We start from the raw sequence: 20951 nt of genomic DNA, 5'->3' as shown, positions 1-20951 counted from the left end.
GCAAAAAAGAAATTGGATGGATTGATAATTGTCTTTAAGTGGAATACTGCTACTTACGGGCATATCCCTTTAGTTATTGATGAAGTCAGAACTTTAAGTCATGTTTCAAGATATAAGTATTAAAAGAAGTAAATATAACTTATAATTTTGAACCTGAAATGTGTAAAGATAAAAAGGAGGTAAACTAAACTTCTTGTCCTCTTCAATGTGAAGGCTGGTTTGGTGCAGCACTCCTCCACCCTACCCCACTACCTTCCATAACCAAATTAATGATTCCTTAATACCTCAGGATGTGTCCTATAAGCCAGTCCCTTATTTTAGTTAAGTTCTGCCACAAATATACATTCTTCTCTATTCAATTCATTATCTCTTCATTAGTTATCAGAACTATCCATGTCAACTTCGAAAATTTTCTGAAGCAGTAAATTTCAAAAGCTTTTATTCTCTTCTTGTCTGAATTCTTTATTATTCACATTTCTCTTCCATGCTATACTGCAGGCAGATATCTTATGAAAATAGTTCCTGACATTTAAATTTATATTCAATGTTAACATATTTCTGCTTTCCATAAAAACTTTCCTTTCCAGTGCCAGCCCCCATTTTATGTCCTCTGTTTTAGACATGGTTAGTTATTTTGCTACTTACGCAGCAAGTAGCAAAGCTCATCTACTGCTTTTAGTGTCCCACTTCCTAATGTAATAATCTTAGTGTCACTTAATTTAATTAGACTAAATTCCATTGCTATTGTTTACCTTGTGTTAATATTCATGTTGATGAAGATTTCTCGGGTCTCCAGCCGGGTGGTAGTGTTGATATCTCGCAATGTTTCGGGAAGTGTCATATGACCCATCTTCTGGCGAAGATGGGTAGTGTGATACTTCCCGAAACATCGCGAGATATCAACGTTACCACCCGGCTGGAGACCCGAGAAATCCTCATCAATAGTTTACACTGGGAAAGCCTACAGTCACATATAATATTCATGTTGTAACCTCGTTTTGAGACATTATTCCTTCTGTTCATTTGCTGCAGTCTTATATTTTCGTTCCTTAGTTAAATGCAATAGCTCCTGTTCTGTCCAAAGATTATTAGTGGACAATGTGTTTTTGCCTATTGGATCTTGTACTGTCTTCATTATTTCATCTCTCAAAGCTTTTTTATGTTCCTTTTCCGTGTTTCAGTTCAAAGTCACTAGTGCTCTCTTTGAAAGACTAGACAACCCCTGGGACTTTTAACAATAATATGGAATGAATAGGTTGCCACTTGCCATATAGAGATGTTGAGCTGCAGCCAAGAACAAAGAAAAAGAATTTTTGAAACATTCAGCTGTCAGATGAAGTCCTTCCATAAGATATAGAAAACTCATACACATTTGTACAAGGACAGCTCATGCACATGTGGTCATCGCCATCTCTTGGCATTAACGCCCGACAGTGACTGTGTCTGAGATACCCTTTCCTAGCTCTGTCCTCCACCTGCCTATCTCCTTCTCTGTTCCCACTCTTGTACTACACATGCCTTCCATCCCACCAATACACCAGCACCATCTCTGCTTCCTCTCTCCCACACAACCTCCCGAAGCTTCACCGAGCAACTCTATTCTGTCCCAGCCATGTCCATCCACACTCCTGCAAGCAGTACTAGCATCTTTCACCACACCTAGCCTGCTATCCCTCCCCCTTCTGCTCCCCACACCCCTTCTGTACCTCCACTACCCTCCTCAGCAAAGATTGTTGCTTACATCCAGTGCAGTTGCAATTGGGTCTTCTTATGTAGGGCCTAGTCCAAAAGCTGAATGTAAGTAACGTTCTTTTTCATTGTGCCTGTTTGAAACTCAGCATCACCTACAGGGTGTTACAAAAAGGTACGGCCAAACTTTCAGGAAACATTCCTCACACACAAAGAAAGAAAATATGTTATGCGAACATGTGTCCGGAAACATTTACTTTCCATGTTAGAGCTCATTTTATTACTTCTCTTCAAGTCACATTAATCATGAAATGGAAACACACAGCAACAGAACGTACCAGCGTGACTTCAAACACTTTGTTACAGTAAATGTTCAAAATGTCCTCCGTTAGCGAGGATACATGCATCCACCCTCCGTCGCATGAAATCCCTGATGCGCTGATGCAGCCCTGGAGAATGGCATATTGTATCACAGCCGTCCACAATACGAGCACGAAGAGTCTCTACATTTGGTACTGGGGTTTCATAGATGAGAGCTTTCAAATACCCCCATAAATGAAAGTCAAGAGGGTTGAGGTCAGGAGAGCGTGGAGGCCATGGAATTGGTCCGCCTCTACCAATCCATCGGTCACCGAATCTGTTGTTGAGAAGCGTACAAACACATCGACTGAAATGTGCAGGAGCTCCATCGTGCATGAACCACATGTTGTGTCGTACTTGTAAAGGCACATGTTCTAGCAGCACAGGTAGAGTATCCCGTATGAAATCATGACGGTGAATCGAGGAAGTACAGTACATACTGGCGAAACTAAAATGAGCTCTAACATGAAATTAGGCGTTTCCGGACACATGTCCACATAACATCTTTTCTTTATTTGTGTGTGAGGAATGTTTCCTGAAAGTTTGGCCGTACCTTTTTGTAACACCCTGTATATGTGGTAAGTAACATTGTATCCTTTCCACATTACTATTATTCCATCCTGCATTTTCCATTGTCTGGTTCTTTCATGTCTCATGCATTTAATTTCCTACCTTTATGCAATTTTTCCAATTTTAATACGCAGTTCAGAACTATTAAGTTGTCAGAAAAGACATCTGTGCCTGGAAATAATTATAACTTAAAATCTGATTTTTGAATTTCTGTCGTACCAGTTTATAATGTATGTGAAACCCTCTTCCCCAGGGGGCTTACAACTCTTTCTGCTCTTCCTGTGGCATCCTTCTATTATCTATCTTGTTCCCTTATCAATTATCCTCTCTCTCTCTCTCTCTCTCTCTCTCTCTCTCTCTCTCTCTCTCTCTCTCTCTCTCTCTCTCTCTCTGCCTTCTGCCTCCCCACGCCCCACCCCTCCCACCATACCTTAAAAAACTTGTATACCCCTTTTGGTGTATTTACAAATGGGCTCCATTCTTGCATTTGACCTCCACTTTACTTTCAAAATTTTATTAGTAGTGTGGGCCATGAGGGGAAGATCAGCCAGTACCTGGCAGGGTACCCAGTTCATGTTGCAGGTCATCAAATACACGTATGGTGATAGCCTTCTGACTACACAGGGAACACACTGTTAGTGTCTGTATTGTTTCCTGTCATCAATTGCAAGACCTGTGTGTGTGTGTGTGTGTGTGTGTGTGAGTGAGTGATTTGGGAGATACGGACTCTGGGCAGTGATCTCCATGCCAGGGGCTGTTGCGTAGGCAGTGTGGCACCTATTTGGAGATAGCTGGACAGTGTGGGTGGCACCTTGGCAGACTAATATCAATGAAGAGAATTAAGTTGGACCACATTGGCAGCCATATGGCCCCAGCTTCTCACCAGAGTGATTGACTTACTTACTTTTAATGCAGAAGGATATAACCACATATGTTTCCCTCATTAGATATCAATAAAGGCGAAAACCAATGTATCAAACAATGAAAATAAGTGCCAAAGTTACTGGTATGTACCAAGACTGAAAGTGAATCCTTTATAAATACCAAACCATTATTTTTTTCAGAGGAAATAAATTAGACGTATGACGACATCACCTTGATAAACAATATGCATAATGTATCCCTACTGATTAACACAGCATCCCTGGCTCATTCATGGGCAATTTTAAGCTGCAACAAACTTGGCGACAACTCTGTAACAATTATCCCTCACAGGAACCTAAACATAATCAGCTGTCTAATTTCCTCAGGGACCTCACTAATAAGGAACAACATGGTGTCCATTTCATCAATTGCTTACAACAAGGGTTTAAAGCTTTATTTTAAACTTTTGAGGGTGACTTGCTACCAGATAAAGTTCAGATCAAGGTCTACCAAAGTCCTTACATACCACCCACCATGGACAAGCTCATATCAAGAGACCATGAAAAAGTATGAGCATCATAATCCCAAACAGATGACACAGTCTTATGCTACAGCTGCAATGTCATTGCCATCTCTGTGAATGGTGCCTTCCTCTGTTGCACCTCTTACAGTGGGCACTCTGTGGCTGCCTGCAGATACCTGCCTCCTGCCCCCCCCCCCTTTTTTTCTGCCTCTGCCTCTGCCTCCCCCCTTCCCCCAGGCTGCTGGAGGCTCTTCTGGTGCTTAAACTGAACCCATTTTGGAAGCATTGGCTCCCCACCTACCAGCTACCGGGTACACCAGCCCTATCCTCCAGCCGGAGGCACCTCGTCCTCTGGTTTCTCTAGCTAGGAATAGGTCCCTTGGGACTCTTTCTTCCATGAATCCTGCTGGTCCACAGCCAGATGCCAGCTGGTGGCAGAAGGAGCCACTGGCTGCTGCCCATCAGACTTCTCTTTGTTCCTCTGTCCCTGAAAGTATTTCAGGGAAACCTTTTTAGTCCTTGTCTTCTAAGGGGGAGGAGGACAAGAAGAAGCACTCTAAGGCGAAGGAAACTCTGGTGGCCCTCATGTCTCTGGACTCTGCATGTATTTCTTCTGTGCCCAAGGTGGAGATCCTGGTGGCCCCTAAGGCACCAGATCTCCCAAGCAAATATTGAGCTGCGGCAGCTTTTAAGTACTTACCTGCATTCTGGGTTGCCATCCAGGTAACTTAGTTCCACCAACTTGGACCCCAGCCCTTCGTGGTTACCACAGTTACTTTAAGAATTGTACCGACTCGACTATGAGTGGTTATTTGTACGCATATGCAGGGCTCTGTATACAGTGACCTTATGCCTCTTCTACATCTACATCTACATCTACATCGATACTCCGCAAGCCACCCAACGGTGTGTGGCGGAGGGCACTTTACGTGCCACTGTCATTACCTCCCGTTCCTGTTCCAGTCGCGTATGGTTCGCGGGAAGAACGACTGTCTGAAAGCCTCCGTGCGCGCTCTAATCTCTCTAATTTTACATTCGTGATCTCCTCGGGAAGTATAAGTAGGGGGAAGCAATATATTCGATACCTCATCCAGAAACGCACCCTCTCGAAACCTGGCGAGCAAGCTACACCGCGATGCAGAGCGCCTCTCTTGCAGAGTCTGCCACTTGAGTTTATTAAACATCTCCGTAACGCTATCACGGTTACCAAATAACCCAGTGACGAAACGCGCCGCTCTTCTTTGGATCTTCTCTATCTTGCTACACCTTTGGAGGCTGTGGCTGTTCGGGTAAGGGCACATCAGGATTTTACCATCTGTAATGTTTATCTCCTTCCCAATTATGTTGTGTCCAAGGAAGTACTGTCTGTATTACTCTCTCAGGTCTCCCCACTTTTTCTAGTCTTGGATGACTTCAATGTCCATAATCTTTTGTGGGATGGTACAATGATCACTGGCCATGGTAAAGACATTGAATCTGTACTGGCACAGCTCGATCTTTGCTTCTTGAACTCTGGTGCCAACCACACATTTCAGTGTGGCACTCGGAACTTATTCAACCATTGATCTCTCCTTTTGCAGCCCTGGTCTTCTAGCATCTACCCACTGTAGGGTCCACAATGACCTGAATGGTAGTGACCACTTCCTGATCTCCCTATCCCTCCCTCAGTGTGCTCCCCTGGACACCCGCCAAAATGGGTTCTCCATAATGCTTACTGGGATGGGTTCACCTGTGCTGTCGTCTCCCCACCACATGGTAGTATTGATGCGGCTGTTTGACACACAATGGCAGCCATTCTTTTGGGAACCAACCAAGCCACCACCTCTTCCTTGGGATCTCACCGGCAGAAGACGGCACCCTGGTGGACCCCAGAGATTGCTGCGACCATTAGAGTTCATCGGCAGGCTCTCCAATGCTATAAGCGGCACACTTCAGAGGAACCCCTCATTGCCTTTAAACGGCTCTGTGCCTGTGTTCACTACCTGGGAACAGGGTGTTTCCACCATTGGATCATGTACCTCTCCATCACAGGTATGGGAAAAGATCAGACACCTCTACAACTTCCAATCCCCTGCATGTGTACCAAGTATTTCCTTAGATGGTGTTTTTATACTGATCCAGACACTGTTGCTGAACATTATGCTGACACATCTGTGTCTGGTGTATCTGAGGACTACCAGCCCACCTTTGCCATTCAGTGAATGGGAACTCTTCAGTGCTTTAGCCCATTGCCCTGATACGGCCCCAGGGCCAGACTGCATCCACAACCAAATGCTGAAACCTCTCAGTGGATTGTCAGCATCACATCCTTGCCCTCTTTAGTTGGATCGGGAACAAGGGTGAGTTGCCATCTCAGTGGCAAGAAAGCAAGATAGTTCTGGTACTAAAACCACGTAACAATCCCCTAGACAAGGACAGTTATCATCCAACCAGCCTTACTGACATTCGCTGTAAGTTGTTTGAAAGCATGGTGAGCAAGTGGCTGTGTTGGCTCCTTGAGTCTCAGGGCCTTTTGGCTGCATCTCAGGGCAGTTTTTGCAAAGGCTGCTCCACTGCCATTAATTTGGTTCACCTCGAATCCACCATCTGAGTGGCCTTTGTGTGTTGTCAGCCCTCATTGCTGTCTTTTTCAAGCTACAGAAAGCTTATGACTTGACATAGCCTCACCACATCCCTACTACGTTACATAAGTGGTGTCTCCAGGGTCCGCTTTCGATTTTTGAAGAACCTCCAGTTGCACTGTATTTTCCGGGTTCAAATGAGTGCTTTGCTCACTTACCCCCATATCCAAGAGAAAGGGGTCCCATAGGACTCTGTATTGAACTTCCCCCTCTTTCTTGTTGCTATCAATCATCTAGCGACGGCTGTGGCGCCTTTGTTATCACCCTTCTTATATGCTGACAATCTTTGCTTCTGTTATTGTCCATCTAGTATGGGTGTTGCTAAGTATCACTTACAGGATGTCATATTAAAGGCACAGTCATGGGCTCTCACCCATGGCTTTTAATTTTCAGCCTTCAAGACTCATGTCCTGAATTTCTGTCACCATCCTACTGCCCACACACACAGAGAGCTTTACCTAGGCGATCAGTTACTTCTTGTAGTTGAGCACACCACTTTTTGGGTCTTTGATTAGTGGCTGCTGTGGCTTCCCCAACTTCGCCAACTTAAACGAAAGTGTTGGCAACACCTCAACACACATCACTGCCTCTGTAACACTAGGTGGCTTGCAAGTACCCTTTTGCAGCTCTATGAAGCCCTGACTATGTTGTGCCTTGATTATGGGAGTCTTTCACGTAGTTCAATATCACCCTGAGAATTGCGGATACTGGATCCCATTCTTCATTGTGGGGTCTGACTTGTGACACGAGTCTTCCAAATTAGCCCTGTGAACAGCCCACTAGTCGAGGCTGGAGTACCTCCATTACCTATCAGGAGACAACAACAGCTGCTGAATTATGCTATACTCATTCATAGTTTGCCTGAGCACCCCAACGGCCATGTACCTTTCCCTTGAAAGGAGCCCCACCTCCCACAATGGCAACCCAGAACTGGGTTTACAATTGCGAAATGCCTCAGTGTCTCTGTTCAGAACTGCAACTTCCTCCACAGTCACCTCTGGTCAGGGAGACATCACATTGCCCCCATGGATTGTGCCCCAACCTCGGATTTGTCTCTACGTCTCCTTTGGTCCAAAAGATTCCATAGACCCTACAATTTTTCACCGCCTGTTCTTGGCTGTCCTTGAGACATATCCAGGTTCGGAAGTGGTTTTCAGAGATGGCTCAACAGTCAATGGACAAACTGACTTTGCATACGCACATGCACTGTGCAGTGACTTCCACTCTTTGCCATACAGCTGCAGTGTGTTCACTGCTGAATTAATGGCCATTAAACTAGCCCGTAGCTATGTTTGTTCTTGTGCTGACAAGAGTATCCTAATCAATAGTGACTTCCTTAGCAGCCTTCAGGTTACAGACCAGTGCTAATCTCCTCGTCCACTGGTTATGACTATCCAGGGTTGTGTCTGTGACCTCCATCAAGCTGGATGGCCTGTTGTTTTCGTTTGGACTCCTGGTCATGTTGGGATTTCAGGAAATGAATGAGCTGACCAGTTGGCCAAGTTGGCTACAAGGATGTCAATTCTGGAAATGGTGGTCCCAGAACCAGACTTTTGGTCATTTATATGCCATAGATTGCTGGAAGTCTAATGGTCTGTCCAGATCTCCCCAAAGAGACTGAGGACAATTAAGGAGACCATGACTGCGTGGCAGTCTTCCATGTGTGCTTTACGCAGGGAATCCTCTTCAACTCTGCATTGGCCACAATTGGCTGAACCATGGCCACATTCTCCTACATGAGGATCCCCCTCGCTGCCGATGTGGAGCCTGTCTTACTGTGGCCCACTTACTCACAGACTGCCCTAATTCAGTTGCTTTGAGGTGGCTCCTAAATCTTCCTGACATGCTCCTAGCAAACAATGCCAAAGCAGCTGATCTGGTTTTTGTCCGTGTAGGTGGTTTCTATTCATCCCTGTAAGGTATGGCTGTTTGGCCTCATTGACCACCTGAGGGGTTGGTGGGGCACCCCTCTCTGCCCCCCCCCCCCCTTCCTCCTCCCGCCCGAGGTCCCTTGTTGGCCTTTGTTCAGTGGCCGAGCCTGGCCTCCATCCTTTCCACCTTTATTCCCTTCATTGTTTTCCATTTCTTTGTTTTAGTGCCTTGTATTGGCTGATCTTTGAATAACTTGTCTTTACTCTCTCTTTTCTGGGCTTTTATGTCGTGTGTGTCTATGTTAGTTACACTTGAGATTTTCCTGGATTTGCCACTTCCTTCCTTTGAAGACCACTCCTGGTTACCACTTATTAATGGGCGAAGGCACTATGACCTTGCAGTTTGTTCCCTTTCACTCCAAACCAGCCAACCAACACATTACTCTGTCCTATTTACAGTTAACTATGCGATGTGGTTTTACTTTATAGTATGGCCACAACTATTACTGAGGCGTGCAAGGCACTCTACCCAGGCAAGTTATGTGGTTTGTAAGGGAAGTGTTAAGCAGTAAAATATATAATTTGTTTAAATGAACTGCAATCTGAAAATTTTAGACTATTGTGTGCTCTAAACATCAATTGACCACTGATGTAGTAATACTAAATATGGATGGGTATAATGTAGTATCAGTTACTAAAGAGCAGATATGACTGACTGAAAAACGTTCTGTTGGCAGTTCTTTGTATTCTGCTGTAGATTATCTTCAACTAAACTCTTAAATTTTAAGTTTGTTTCTTTTATAAATAGAATTTATACTGTAATACAGTAGTTTTTCTTAAAAGTTATTCATTTCTTTGTATTACACTTCCGTTCACATCCCAGACACCACTCTCCGCATGACCCATGGAACACATCTAATGTAATATAGAATTGCTGTGTTTAAATGAGTTGCCAACCCAGCTCTATCCACAGCAGTTCGATTTGAAACCTTGAAATATAAGGTACATAAAATTATATGATACCTGTGAAAAAGCAAATGTTAAAATTACTAATATTCTACAGGCTGTTATGCTGTGGTCTTCTGCGATCTGTTAGGTTACCCAACTCTTTGTCTCCGCCTGCTGACGTTATCTTCAGGGTGTTTGTGGTTTTCATGTTGTTCCATAGCCCATGGCGGCTCACATCTGATGGATATTAAACTACTTTGTAAGTACTGTCGTATGCATGTGTGACAACATGTGAGTTTTCAGTGTGGGGGTGGTTTTCCCAGTAGTGGTTGTTGTTGTCACTGTACTACTCATCCCATTGTGGATGACATAACTTTCTTTAAGAACTGGAGCCAAATGCTGTTCAGCTTGACACCTCCTTCCTTCCAGATGAAGTTACTGGCAAGCTTAACAACACCAAAGCCACAGCACATCCCCTCTCCTTCAGGGACAAAACATGGGGCTATGTGAGAGATCCCAGAATACCATAGCATACTGGCATGGAGAGGTTTAGTAATTTTAACCTTTCCAGCCGGAAAGTTTGCATTTAAATCAGTTTTTCATCACTACCTGTAGAGAATGTTGTATGACCGATGATAGAGTGTTAAATAAAAAGCAGTATAATTATTAATTTTAATGTAAACATTTATCATCTACTATATTTAATAATTTATCTGTGTGAAATTAATCATCCAGGCTTGTGGTTCAGTATGTAAGAACATTTTCTGTTGTTGCACAGGTTACGACTGGCAGATGCTCCATCAGCTCGGTTCCTGCATACTGCAACTTTCGTTTCTTCTGGCCTTATGTTGGTGTTTGGTGGAAATACTCACAACGATACAGCTCATAGTCATGGTGCTCGTTGTTATTCTGCTGACCTGCTTGTTTATGATGTTCTGTGTAACCATTGGGATATCTCGGATGCACCTCACCTACTGCGTGCAGATCTTGCAAGATTTGGGCATTCTGCTGTCACATTTGAGGGTGCACTCTATCTGTATGGTGGTTTTGATGGACAGATGCTCTCTGATATGATGAGGTTTGTTCCAGTTCTTATTTTTATGTAGTATTTGCATTTGCTGGTTAGTTGGACTGTGGATTTTGCATCAAAAATTCAGTTCATTTTTGGTACCATAGTTCAAAAACATGTAGCGAGGTCAATATTGTAATGTGTAAACTATTGAGTTTTCTCCTGGAAATTGTTAAGCATCCCTGACATGATTTTCATTTGTTAAATGTATGTACACCAATTACTCTGCCTCGACTCTCCCTACCACTCTCCTGTCTACCTTCCCCTCCCCCCTCCTATTCACCAAAAGTTGTTGCATTTGTTGCATTTATCCTGTTCAAAAAAGTAAAGAAAATACTTTAGTTATCTTGTCCATAATAACTGTCTTAACGTCCATACAAACTATTGACAGAATTATTTAATTGGATAGATAAAGAATGTACTCACCAAGTGGTGGCAGACTGCATACAAAAGACTGTTGTAACTGGCAAGTTTTCAGAGGCAGTGGCGGCTCCTTCATGCAGAAGGTTTGAAAGGGAAGGAAGAAGTGTGAAGGAAAAGGACTGGAGAGGTCTAGGAAAAGGGGTAGATTTCAGGAAGGTCACCCAGAACTGCTGGTCAGAGGAGACTTACCATATGGGATGACAAGGAAAGACATTATGTGTGTGTTCTGCTGCCACTTGGTGAGTGGATCTTTTATTTATCCAGTTCAATAATTTCTGGGTGTTATGTGTCATAAGGAGGCCAACACAAAATGAAACAGTTCATGCAAGGAAGACTTTGCAAACAAATGTGTACTGCTATTTCTCTTCTGGTTCTCTCGATCAAACTGCATTAGAGACTTTCAAGAGCAAGGCATGTAGCCACTGTGCCAATACTGTGTAGTGCTACGTAACATTCACAACATTTTTGAAAAGCTGCATGGTGTCTGTGTACTGTATCTTTAACATAGTAATACCATTTTTATTTACTGTGATGTAATTTTTTATAAGAATATAACCTAAGTGGTTTTCATTATTGCACTTAACATTTGCAACAAAAATACATTTACAGTGCAATTTCTGCCAACTAACACACTGAGAACGGGAACCGCTAACTAGCCATTGAAGTTCTAGTGATTTGCTGCAAGTGGCGGCCCGTACTGAAGCACTTACAGAAGCATCAACAGCACGTAGATGGGCAGCAAGTCATAGTGTTGACCCCAGGCATGAGTAGTCTGTACTCTGGCATTAATTGATGCTTTATTCTTATGATGCGACAGAATTAATAGCAAGTTGGGCTCTGAAGGTCTGAAACTTCCTGGCAGATTAAAACTGTGTGCCAGACCGAAACTCCATCTCGGGACTTTTGCGTTTCGTGGGCAAGTTCTCTACCAACTGAGCTACCCAAGCAAAACTCAGGACCCACCCTCACAGCTTCACTTCTGCCAGTACCTCGTCTCCTACCTTCCAAACTTCGCAGAAGCTCTTGTGCGAAGGTGTGTGCTGCCACAAATAAAAAATCAATAACTTTCTAGTTTTCTTCTCCAGCACATTGCTTTGTGCTTTTATACAATGTGGTGTTGTCTTTATTAATGTGTTGTATTCTACCAAGAGTACTTTGTTACTGTATAATCTATCAGGGTTATAAGAAAATTGCAAGTAAGGCCATTAAGAAGAGAAAGCAGTTTAGCTGGTTAGTTCTAAAGCTAACAATAGGCTTATCCATGTATCAGAATGTATTAAACAGTATGGGAAGGAGTGCTTTGGTAAATCTATAAATGCTGGTATAGTAGGTGAGTGTGGGATCATTCAAGGCCAAATTTCCATGGTAGTTTATGTGATGTTTAATTCAGCTGTAATAAGAAGTAAATTAGTAAGTAAGTGCCACTAAAGGAGGTTGTGTTTATGGCAGAGAAAAGCCTTGACAAACCTGTTTGATCAAAATAGAGAGAGAAATAAAGGCAAAGTGAACGAACTGCTGATTGAGTATGCACTTCTAACTAACTCTATGGTTGTTGTTGTTGTTGTTGTTGTTGTTGTTGTTGTGGTCTTCAGTCCTGAGACTGGTTTGATGCAGCTCTCCATGCTACTCTATCCTGTGCAAGCTTCTTCATCTCCCAGTACGTACTGCAGCCTACATCCTTCTGAATCTGCTAAATGTATTCATCTCTTGGTCTCCCTCTACAATTTTTACCCTACACTCTGCCCTCCAATACTAAGTTGGTCATCCCTTGATGGCTCAGAACATGTCCTACCAACCGATCCCTTCTTCTAGTCAAGTTCTGCCACAAATTCCTCTTCTCTCCAATTCTATTTAACACCTCCTCATTAGTTATATGATCTACCCACCTAATCTTCAGCATTCTTCTGTAGCACCACATTTCGAAAGATTATATTCTCTTCTTGTCCAAACTAGTTATCGTCCATGTTTCACTTCCATACATGACTACACTCCATACAAATACTTTCAGAAACGACTTCCTGACACTTAAATCTATACTCGATGTTAACAAATTTCTCTTCTTCAGAAACGCTTTCCTTGCCATTGCCAGTCTACATTTTATATCCTCTCTACTTCGACCATCATCAGTTATTTTGCTCCCCAAATAGCAAAACTCCTTTACTACTTTAAGTGTCTCATTTCCCAATCTAATTCCCTCAGCATCACCCGACTTAATTCGACTACATTCCATTATCCTCGTTTTGCTTTTGTTGATGTTCATCTTATATCCTCCTTTCAAGACACTGTCCATTCCATTCAACTGCTCTTCCAAGTCCTTTGCTGTCTCTGACAGAATTACAATGTCATCGGCAAACCTCAACGTTTTTATTTCTTCTCCATGGACTTTAATACCTACTCTGAATTTTTCTTTTGTTTCCTTTACTGCTTGCTCAATGTACAGATTGAATAACATCGGGGAGAGGCTACAACCCTGTCTCACTCCCTTCCCAACCGCTGCTTCCCTTTCATGCCCCTCGACGCTCATAACTGCCATCTGGTTTCTGTGCATATTGTAAATAGCCTTTTGCTCCCTGTATTTTACACCTGCCACCTTCAGAATTTGAAAGAGAGTATTCCAGGCAACATTACAAAAGCTTTCTCTAGGTCTACAAATGCTAGAAACGTAGGTTTGCCTTTCCTTAATCTAGCTTCTAAAATAAGTCGTAGGGTCAGTATTGCCTCATGTGTTCCCATATTTCTACGGAATCCAAACTGATCTTCCTCGAGGCTGGCTTCTACCAGTTTTTCCATTCGTCTGTAAAGAATTCGCGTTAGTATTTTGCCGCCGTGACTTATTAAACTGATAGTTCGGAAATTTTCACATCTGTCAATGCCTACTTTCTTTGGGATTGGAATTATTATATTCTTCTTGAAGTCTGAGGGTATTTCGCCTGTCTCATACATTTTGCTCGCCAGATGGTAGAGTTTTGTCAGGACTGGCTCTCCCAAGGCTGTCAGTAGTTCTAATGGAATGTTGTCTACTCCCAGGGCCTTGTTTTGACTTAGGTCTTTCAGTGCTCTATCAAACTCATCATGCAGTATCATATCTCCCATTTCATCTTCATCTACATCCTCCTCCATTTCCAAAATATTGTCCTCAAGTACATCGCCCTTGTATAGACCCTCTATATACTCCTTCCACCTTTCTGCTTTCCCTTCTTTGCTTAGAACTGGGTCTCCATCTGAGCTCCTGATATTCATACAAGTGGCTCTTTTTTCTCCAAAGGTCTCTTTAATTTTCCTGTAGGCAGTATCTATCTTACCCCTAGTGAGATAAGCCTCTACATCCTTACATTTGTCCTCTAGCCATGCCTGATTAGCCATTTTGCACTTCCTGTCGATCTCATTTTTGAGATGTTTGTATTCCCTTTTGCCTGCTTCATTTACTGTGTTTTTATATTTTCTCCTTTCATCAATTAAATTCAATATATCTTCTGTTACCCAAGGATTTCTACTAGCCCTCATCTTTTTACCTGCTTGATCCTCTGCTGCCTTCACTTCTTCATCCCTCAAAGCTACCCATTCTTCTTCTACTGTATTTCTTTCCCCCATTCTTGTCAGTTGTTCCCTTATGCTCTCCCTGAAAGTCTGTACAACCTCTGGTTTAGTTAGTTTATCCAGGTCCCATGTCCTTAAATTCCCACCTTTTTGCAGTTTCTTCAGTTTTAATCTGCAGTTCATAACCAATAGATTGTGGTCAGAGTCCACATCTGCCCCTGGAAATGTCTTACAATTTAAAACCTGTGTCTTAAATCTCTGTCTTACCATTATATAATCTATTTGGATCCTGTCAGTATCTCCAGGCTTCTTCCATGTATACAACCTTCTTTTATGATTCTTGAACCAAATGTTAGCTATGATTAATTTGTGCTCTGTGCAAAATTCCACCAGGCAGCTTCCTCTTTCATTTCTTAACCCCAATCCATATTCACCTACTATGTTTCTTTCTCTTCCTTTTCCTACTATCGAATTCCAGTCACCCATGACTATTAAATATTCATCTCCCTTCACTATCTGAATAATTTCTTTTATCTCATCATACATTTCTTCAATTTCTGCGTCATCTGCAGAGCTAGTAGGCATATAGACTTGTGCCACTGTCGTAGGCATGGGCTTCGTGTCTTATCTTGGCCACAACAATGCGTTCACTGTGCTGTTTGTAGTAGCTAACCTGCATTCCTATTGCTTTATTCATTATTAAACCTACTCCTGCATTACCCCTATTTGATTTTGTATTTATAACCCTGTATTCACCTGACCAGAAGTCTTGTTCCTCCTGCCACCGAACTTCACTAATTCCCACTATATCTAACTTTAACCTATCCATTTCCCTTTTTAAATTTTCTAACCTACCTGCCCGATTAAGGGCTCTGACATTCCACACTCCGATGCGTAGAACGCCAGTTTTCTTTCTCCTGATAACGAAGTCCTCCTGAGTAGTCCCCGCCCAGAGATCCGAATTGGGGACTATTTTACCTCCGGAATATTTTACCCAAGAGGATGCCATAATCATTTATCCATACAGTAAAGCTGCATGTCCAGACTGTTGCCCCTGCAACTACTGAAAAGGCTGCTGCCCCTCTTCAGGAACCATACGTTTGTCTGGTCTCTCAACAGGTACCCCTCCGTTGTGGTTGCACCTACGGTACGGCTATCTGTATCGCTGAGGCACGCAAGCCTCCCCACCAACGGCAAGGTCTATGGTTCATTGGGGGGGGGGGGGGGGGGTTGCTGTGGAAAAATTATAAGAACAGAAAGAAGTTTCTCAAAATATTACATCTGCAGTGTTGGAAAATAAACCACTCATAAGATAAGTGCAAAAGATTTGAAACACCCTTTCTGTCAATATTTGTCAAGTTGATTAAAAATCTTATTGGCATAAGCAAGTACCCCAGAGCTATTCATGATGGTGCTCTGTCAATTATTTTCTTATTTGCCATATTAGGAAATGAAAGATAGAGACTGGATCATTTATTTAATAACTGAGTAGTAAAGACTCATATGAATATGATTATGGAATATCAAGTTAATCAGTGTTCCTCATCATTGGTGAGAAATTGTCATATTTCAATATGCCTTTCATGTGCACTCAATTTTCAGATAAATGAAATGCTCATTACTGAAACTACTGTATAAAAAGAAGAAAGCTACAGTGTAAACAGTTACAGCCATTGTTTTTGAGAAAACCAAGTGGAAAATAGTAGTTCAACATCTTTGTACATGTAATTTTTATCATACTTGCAGTTTGGATTCAGGATAAGACTGTGAACAGAAAATTCAAATTATTCTTTTGCAGGACTACGTGTAAATCTAAAGACAAAAGATCATTTAACAAAAATGTTCAGTTGTATGGACCATGCTATATTCTTGAACATTTTCCACAGCAGGTATTACCATTGCTGAGCCAATTGGTACACTGTGAAAGTGGCTGCAACTGCATTAGCAATTCATACGTGTAGCACGATTGCTGTGGTGATTGATTTGTCAGTGACACACTGGATGCAATATCTTTGTCTGTTTGAGTAGTGGAATTCATTTTATATTTTTATTAAAAGTAATACATTTTGTCCAGAAATGTGTAACTCAGACGAGAACAAATTTATTCTGATATTAACACTATGAATTGGCAGTTACGAAGGAAAGAGGATGTTGAGTGCATGCCATCAAAGCAAAGAGAGAAAGCTTCAGGGAATACCATTGCCTGCATTTTGAAGTATAGTCGCATTAAAATTGGTGTTTTTATGGTATTTTCATGTGTCATGAGAATGTTTTGAGGTTGAGATATTTTTATGGTATCTACTGTTTCTACTCGGATGTGAACTTCTGTTTTTATTGTACAGTATTCTATTATTCAGAGCTCATCCTTTGAAATTTATAAATAGATAATTGTTTCTAGTTTTTATTTTCTAGTATTTTAACAACTACAGGTATTTTATCCTACATCTTGGTGATGCACACCATAGTAAATGGTGATTCCCAGTTTCAAATAAGTAATGCTTTATTCACAGCACAAGTCCACAAATAAGGTAGTTACAATAACAACTGACAGATCATTTATGATCACTTGAGAGTAATGGAAACAAAATTCATGGGTGTGGTACAACTTCAGAGGGAAGACTCATCCTGACTGGCCTGTAGAACACCATCTGTGGGGTCTGCACTGTCTGGAGTAACATGGAGCAGTGGAGAGTGGAGTTTCCTGGCTGGTCTCAGCGAGTTCTGATTGATGAGCTATGAGTATAACCAGTTCCTGGCCTAGGACTGATTGAGAAACTGACTGCTCTGCTGGGGTCTGTACTTGGCCTTAAATATCCAACAGGTGGAAGTAGGTCCATCACAATGTGACATGTGGAGAGTACTTTTTTCCTCGATAACAGCGCCGCCAGTTTCCTAGAGAATGCACTGCTTGGAAGCATGGCTGATGCTCCCAGGTGGAATCTGTAATAAATGGTGTATCAACAAACTGTTCATTTGCAATATTGTGTCCATAATGTGTGATGCCCATGTCATATTAGTTTCCAGAGGAGAGGCAGCGATGGGCAGGCAGACCCACAGGATAAAGGCATCATATTGGCAGCATACGTAGTCGGCTTATGGTGGATATACACAACAACCCTTCACATTTACAAAGGAGATTGTAAAACCACCTCGAAGAAGGCTGCGCATCCTGCCTCCTGCCTCCTGTCCTCCATGATGGGAGGCAGTGAATCTGACGATGGAGAGTGGAGATGCTGGTCGTCCACTGGAACGGAACTTCGCCCAGCAACATGGGAGGCCCCAAGGAGTGGGGAGCTTGAGGTGGCTGCTACACAAGGCCACAAACCCAGGGTCTGATGTTGTGAAGCAGGTGGTGTCCAGGGTGTAGCCAACCCAAGCAGCGCTGAGAAGAAAGAATGGAGGAGAATTAGCAGGCATGTAGACAGCAACAAAGTGTGAGTGGCGTAGCAGCTTATGTCGACAGGCCTGGTGACACAATGTTGCCCTAGAACTAAATCCGAAACAGCATAAGAAAATAATAGGAAAAGAAGCACACAGTGTTTGCTAGGAGAACGGCAGCTGACTGTTGGGGGCGGAGATGCAGAGAGCTGACCACAGGCAGGGACCAGCGACGGCAGAACCGATTACTACTGGGCTAGCTGCAACAGGACCAGCATTGACAGTTGGGCTAGCCATAACAGGGTAGGCCACAAGAGGGCCGACGAAGACAGAAGTGATGAGAAGGTGAGATATCATAGTTGACAGCATGTGCAACAACAGGAGGGCTGGCTGTGACAGGGATTGTGATGACAGGAGGGATTCTGTGAGGACTGGCGTCAGAGGATGACACAGACAAGGGTTGGACCAGGAGCAAAGGGACTTCTGTCATAGAACTCTGTCAACAAGAGACCAAGTGCTGCAAGGCACGACAACATAACAGACAATGAGTCTAAGGTGGACCAGCTTGCCACACAGGAAATTTGTAGATGCCGAGTCCATACACTATTCATGAACACACTGTGTTCAAACACTGTGGGGAAGACCTCCCGTCACTGACCATAAAACCATAAAATCAGTACACATTCTCGTGGCTGAAAACAACACTCAGTACAAAAATGCTCACCCAATCATTCCACTAATAAGTTATTGTTTATGTCCTGCAGATGAGAGACTCTGAAAAACTGACAACACAAATGAAAGAGAGCTGTAGCCACATTTGCAATAAAGTGAGCACTGCACTCTGTACCTTGTAGGCTGTATGCGAGAAAGTGCATCTCCAGTTGTTGATAGTATGTGGTCCAGTCTTCATTCTGGCCATGAAACTCAGGAGAAGTGAGGTCAGTTGCATGAGCTGCTTGCTGAGACAGAGCTTTCACAACCAAAACTTGTGTTTAGCTGAGATACATCCTGCAGCAGTTCCTGAATTTCCTGCTCCTGTAATTGAAGGATAGTTGTGCTGGTAGCACCAACGCAATAATTTAAAAGGCCACTCAAACCTTATGTGAAAGTGCACTGCTAGTCCTGGAACTTGAACTGTCACAGAATTATGAAAAGGTTACTAAATTATTTAATTGTATAAATAATAAATCTACTCACCAAGAGGTGACTGAACACATATAAAAGATGATGCTAATTGGCAAGCTTTTGGAGCCAGTGGCTCCTTCTTCAGGCAGAAGGGTTCAAGAGGAAGGATGAGGTTTGAAGGAAAAGGACTAGAGAGGTCTAGGAAAGGGATAGATTTCAGGAAAGTCATCCAGAACTGTGGGTCGGGGGAGACTTACTGTACAGGATGAGAAGGAAAGACTGACTGTTGGGGACTGCATCGGACAAGATTTGAAAACCTGAGAGCGTAAAGGTAATGTGCAGACAGAGATTATGCTTAAACATCATGCATGAGTTAATAATAGTGAAAAGGTAAGTGCACTGTACCTAACAGAGGTGGGAGTGGGTGGTGAGAAATAGATGGGAAAGACAGTGAAAGATGTAGAAAACTAAAATGTAGTGAAGCAAAGAGTAGTTACAGTGAATAAATGCTGAGACAGAAGAAATTAATGTAAATTAAGGCCAGGTGAGTGGTGAGTACCAAGGACATGTTCCCACCTGCAGTTCTGAAAAACTGGTGTCCAAGAGAAGAAACCACATGGCACATGTGGTGAAACAGGCATCGATGTCACAAATTCATGTTGTAGAGCATGCTCTGCAACAGAATATTGTGAGCTGCCAGTATACACCCTGTACCTTTGCCCATTCTTCTTATTGATAATTTGGTGGTAATCATGCCATTGTAGAAGGCCAAATAGTGTTTGTATAATAGCTGGTATACGACGGGCCGTTTTGCTGTTGGCACTCCCTTTGATAGTATATATTTTGCCAGTCTGGCTGGTAGGTGGTGGTAGGAGAGTGTGTAGGTAGGTCTTGCAGCAGCAACAGTCACAGGGTCAGGAGCCCTAGTGTAGGGAGATGGGTGCAGTAGGAGCATAGAGTCTGACAAGAATATTGCGGAGATTGGGAGGGCGACAGAAAGCTGTTCTCGGTGTGGTGGGCAAAATTTCAGACAGAATGGATCTCATTTCATGGCACGATTTTAGGAAGTCACGGCCCTGTTGAAGTAGCTTATTAAGACATTCCAGTAAGGATAATACTGAGTCACCAATGGTGTGCTCCAGGGATCAGCAGTACCAGTATTGGATGTGATGGCCCTGGAAATCTGCTTTCTAACTAGGCTGGTGGGGTAATTACATGCAGTGAAGACTGAGGTGAGAATGATGATGTGTTACTGTAAAGAGTCAGCATCTGAACAAATACATTTGCCATGACTGTATGGGAGGGAATGTTTGACATGGAAAGGATTGCAACTGTCAAAATGTAATTACTGTTGTTTGTTGGTAGGTTTAATGTGGATGGCCGTACCCATGATCTGTTTATTGTCTGCCCCTCAAAGGTGAAGTAGTTGTTGGCAAGTATAAAGTTGACTAATGTGAGTAGGAAGGATGTCGTAGGTTTGGAATCGGGTGGGCACTGACTGAGGAAATTTTCAGAAGCAGACAAATCATGTATGTGGGGGATGTTGGTATAGAGGGAGATGGTGTCAATGGTGACAAGCAAGGTGTGTGGTTGGAGTGGGATGGGCTCGGATTTCAGATTATCTAGGAAATGGTTGATATCTTTGACGTAGGAGGGGAGTCTTTGTACTATGGGCTGCAGGTGTTGATCAACTAAGGCAGATATACGTTTGGTGGGTGCTTTGAAGCCAGCAACTATAGGACGGCCAGGATGATTGGGTTTGTGGAGCTTAAGAAAGATGGGGGTACGTGGTTTGGGTGGGGTGAGAAGTTCAATGGATTTAAGTGTTAGTCCTTGTGAGGGGCCTGAGGTTTCAAGGAGGGTCTGCAGGTCAGTTTGAATCACAGGGATGGGGTCTTGATGGCATACGTTGTATGTACAGGTGTCAGACAGCTGGCGTAAACTTTTACTAACATACTCCTTTCAGTCACGTA

At 42.9% G+C, this 20951-nt stretch overlaps 1 protein-coding gene across 1 annotated transcript in view; it reads left to right on the top strand.

The window, feature by feature from the left end:
* Positions 1-20951, top strand: part of LOC124606897 (attractin) — a 289667-nt gene that overhangs the window by 80929 nt on the left and 187787 nt on the right. The window contains exon 10 of the mRNA XM_047138997.1: positions 10225-10524. Within this exon, the coding sequence (XP_046994953.1) occupies positions 10225-10524 (300 nt within the window). The remainder of the gene's footprint in view (positions 1-10224; positions 10525-20951) is intronic.

This window comes from Schistocerca americana, chromosome 3 (assembly GCF_021461395.2).
Source record: "Schistocerca americana isolate TAMUIC-IGC-003095 chromosome 3, iqSchAmer2.1, whole genome shotgun sequence".
Taxonomy (NCBI): Eukaryota; Metazoa; Arthropoda; class Insecta; order Orthoptera; family Acrididae; genus Schistocerca; species Schistocerca americana.
Note: the sequence above shows the minus strand (reverse complement) of the source record. Positions and strands in the feature narration are given on the sequence as shown.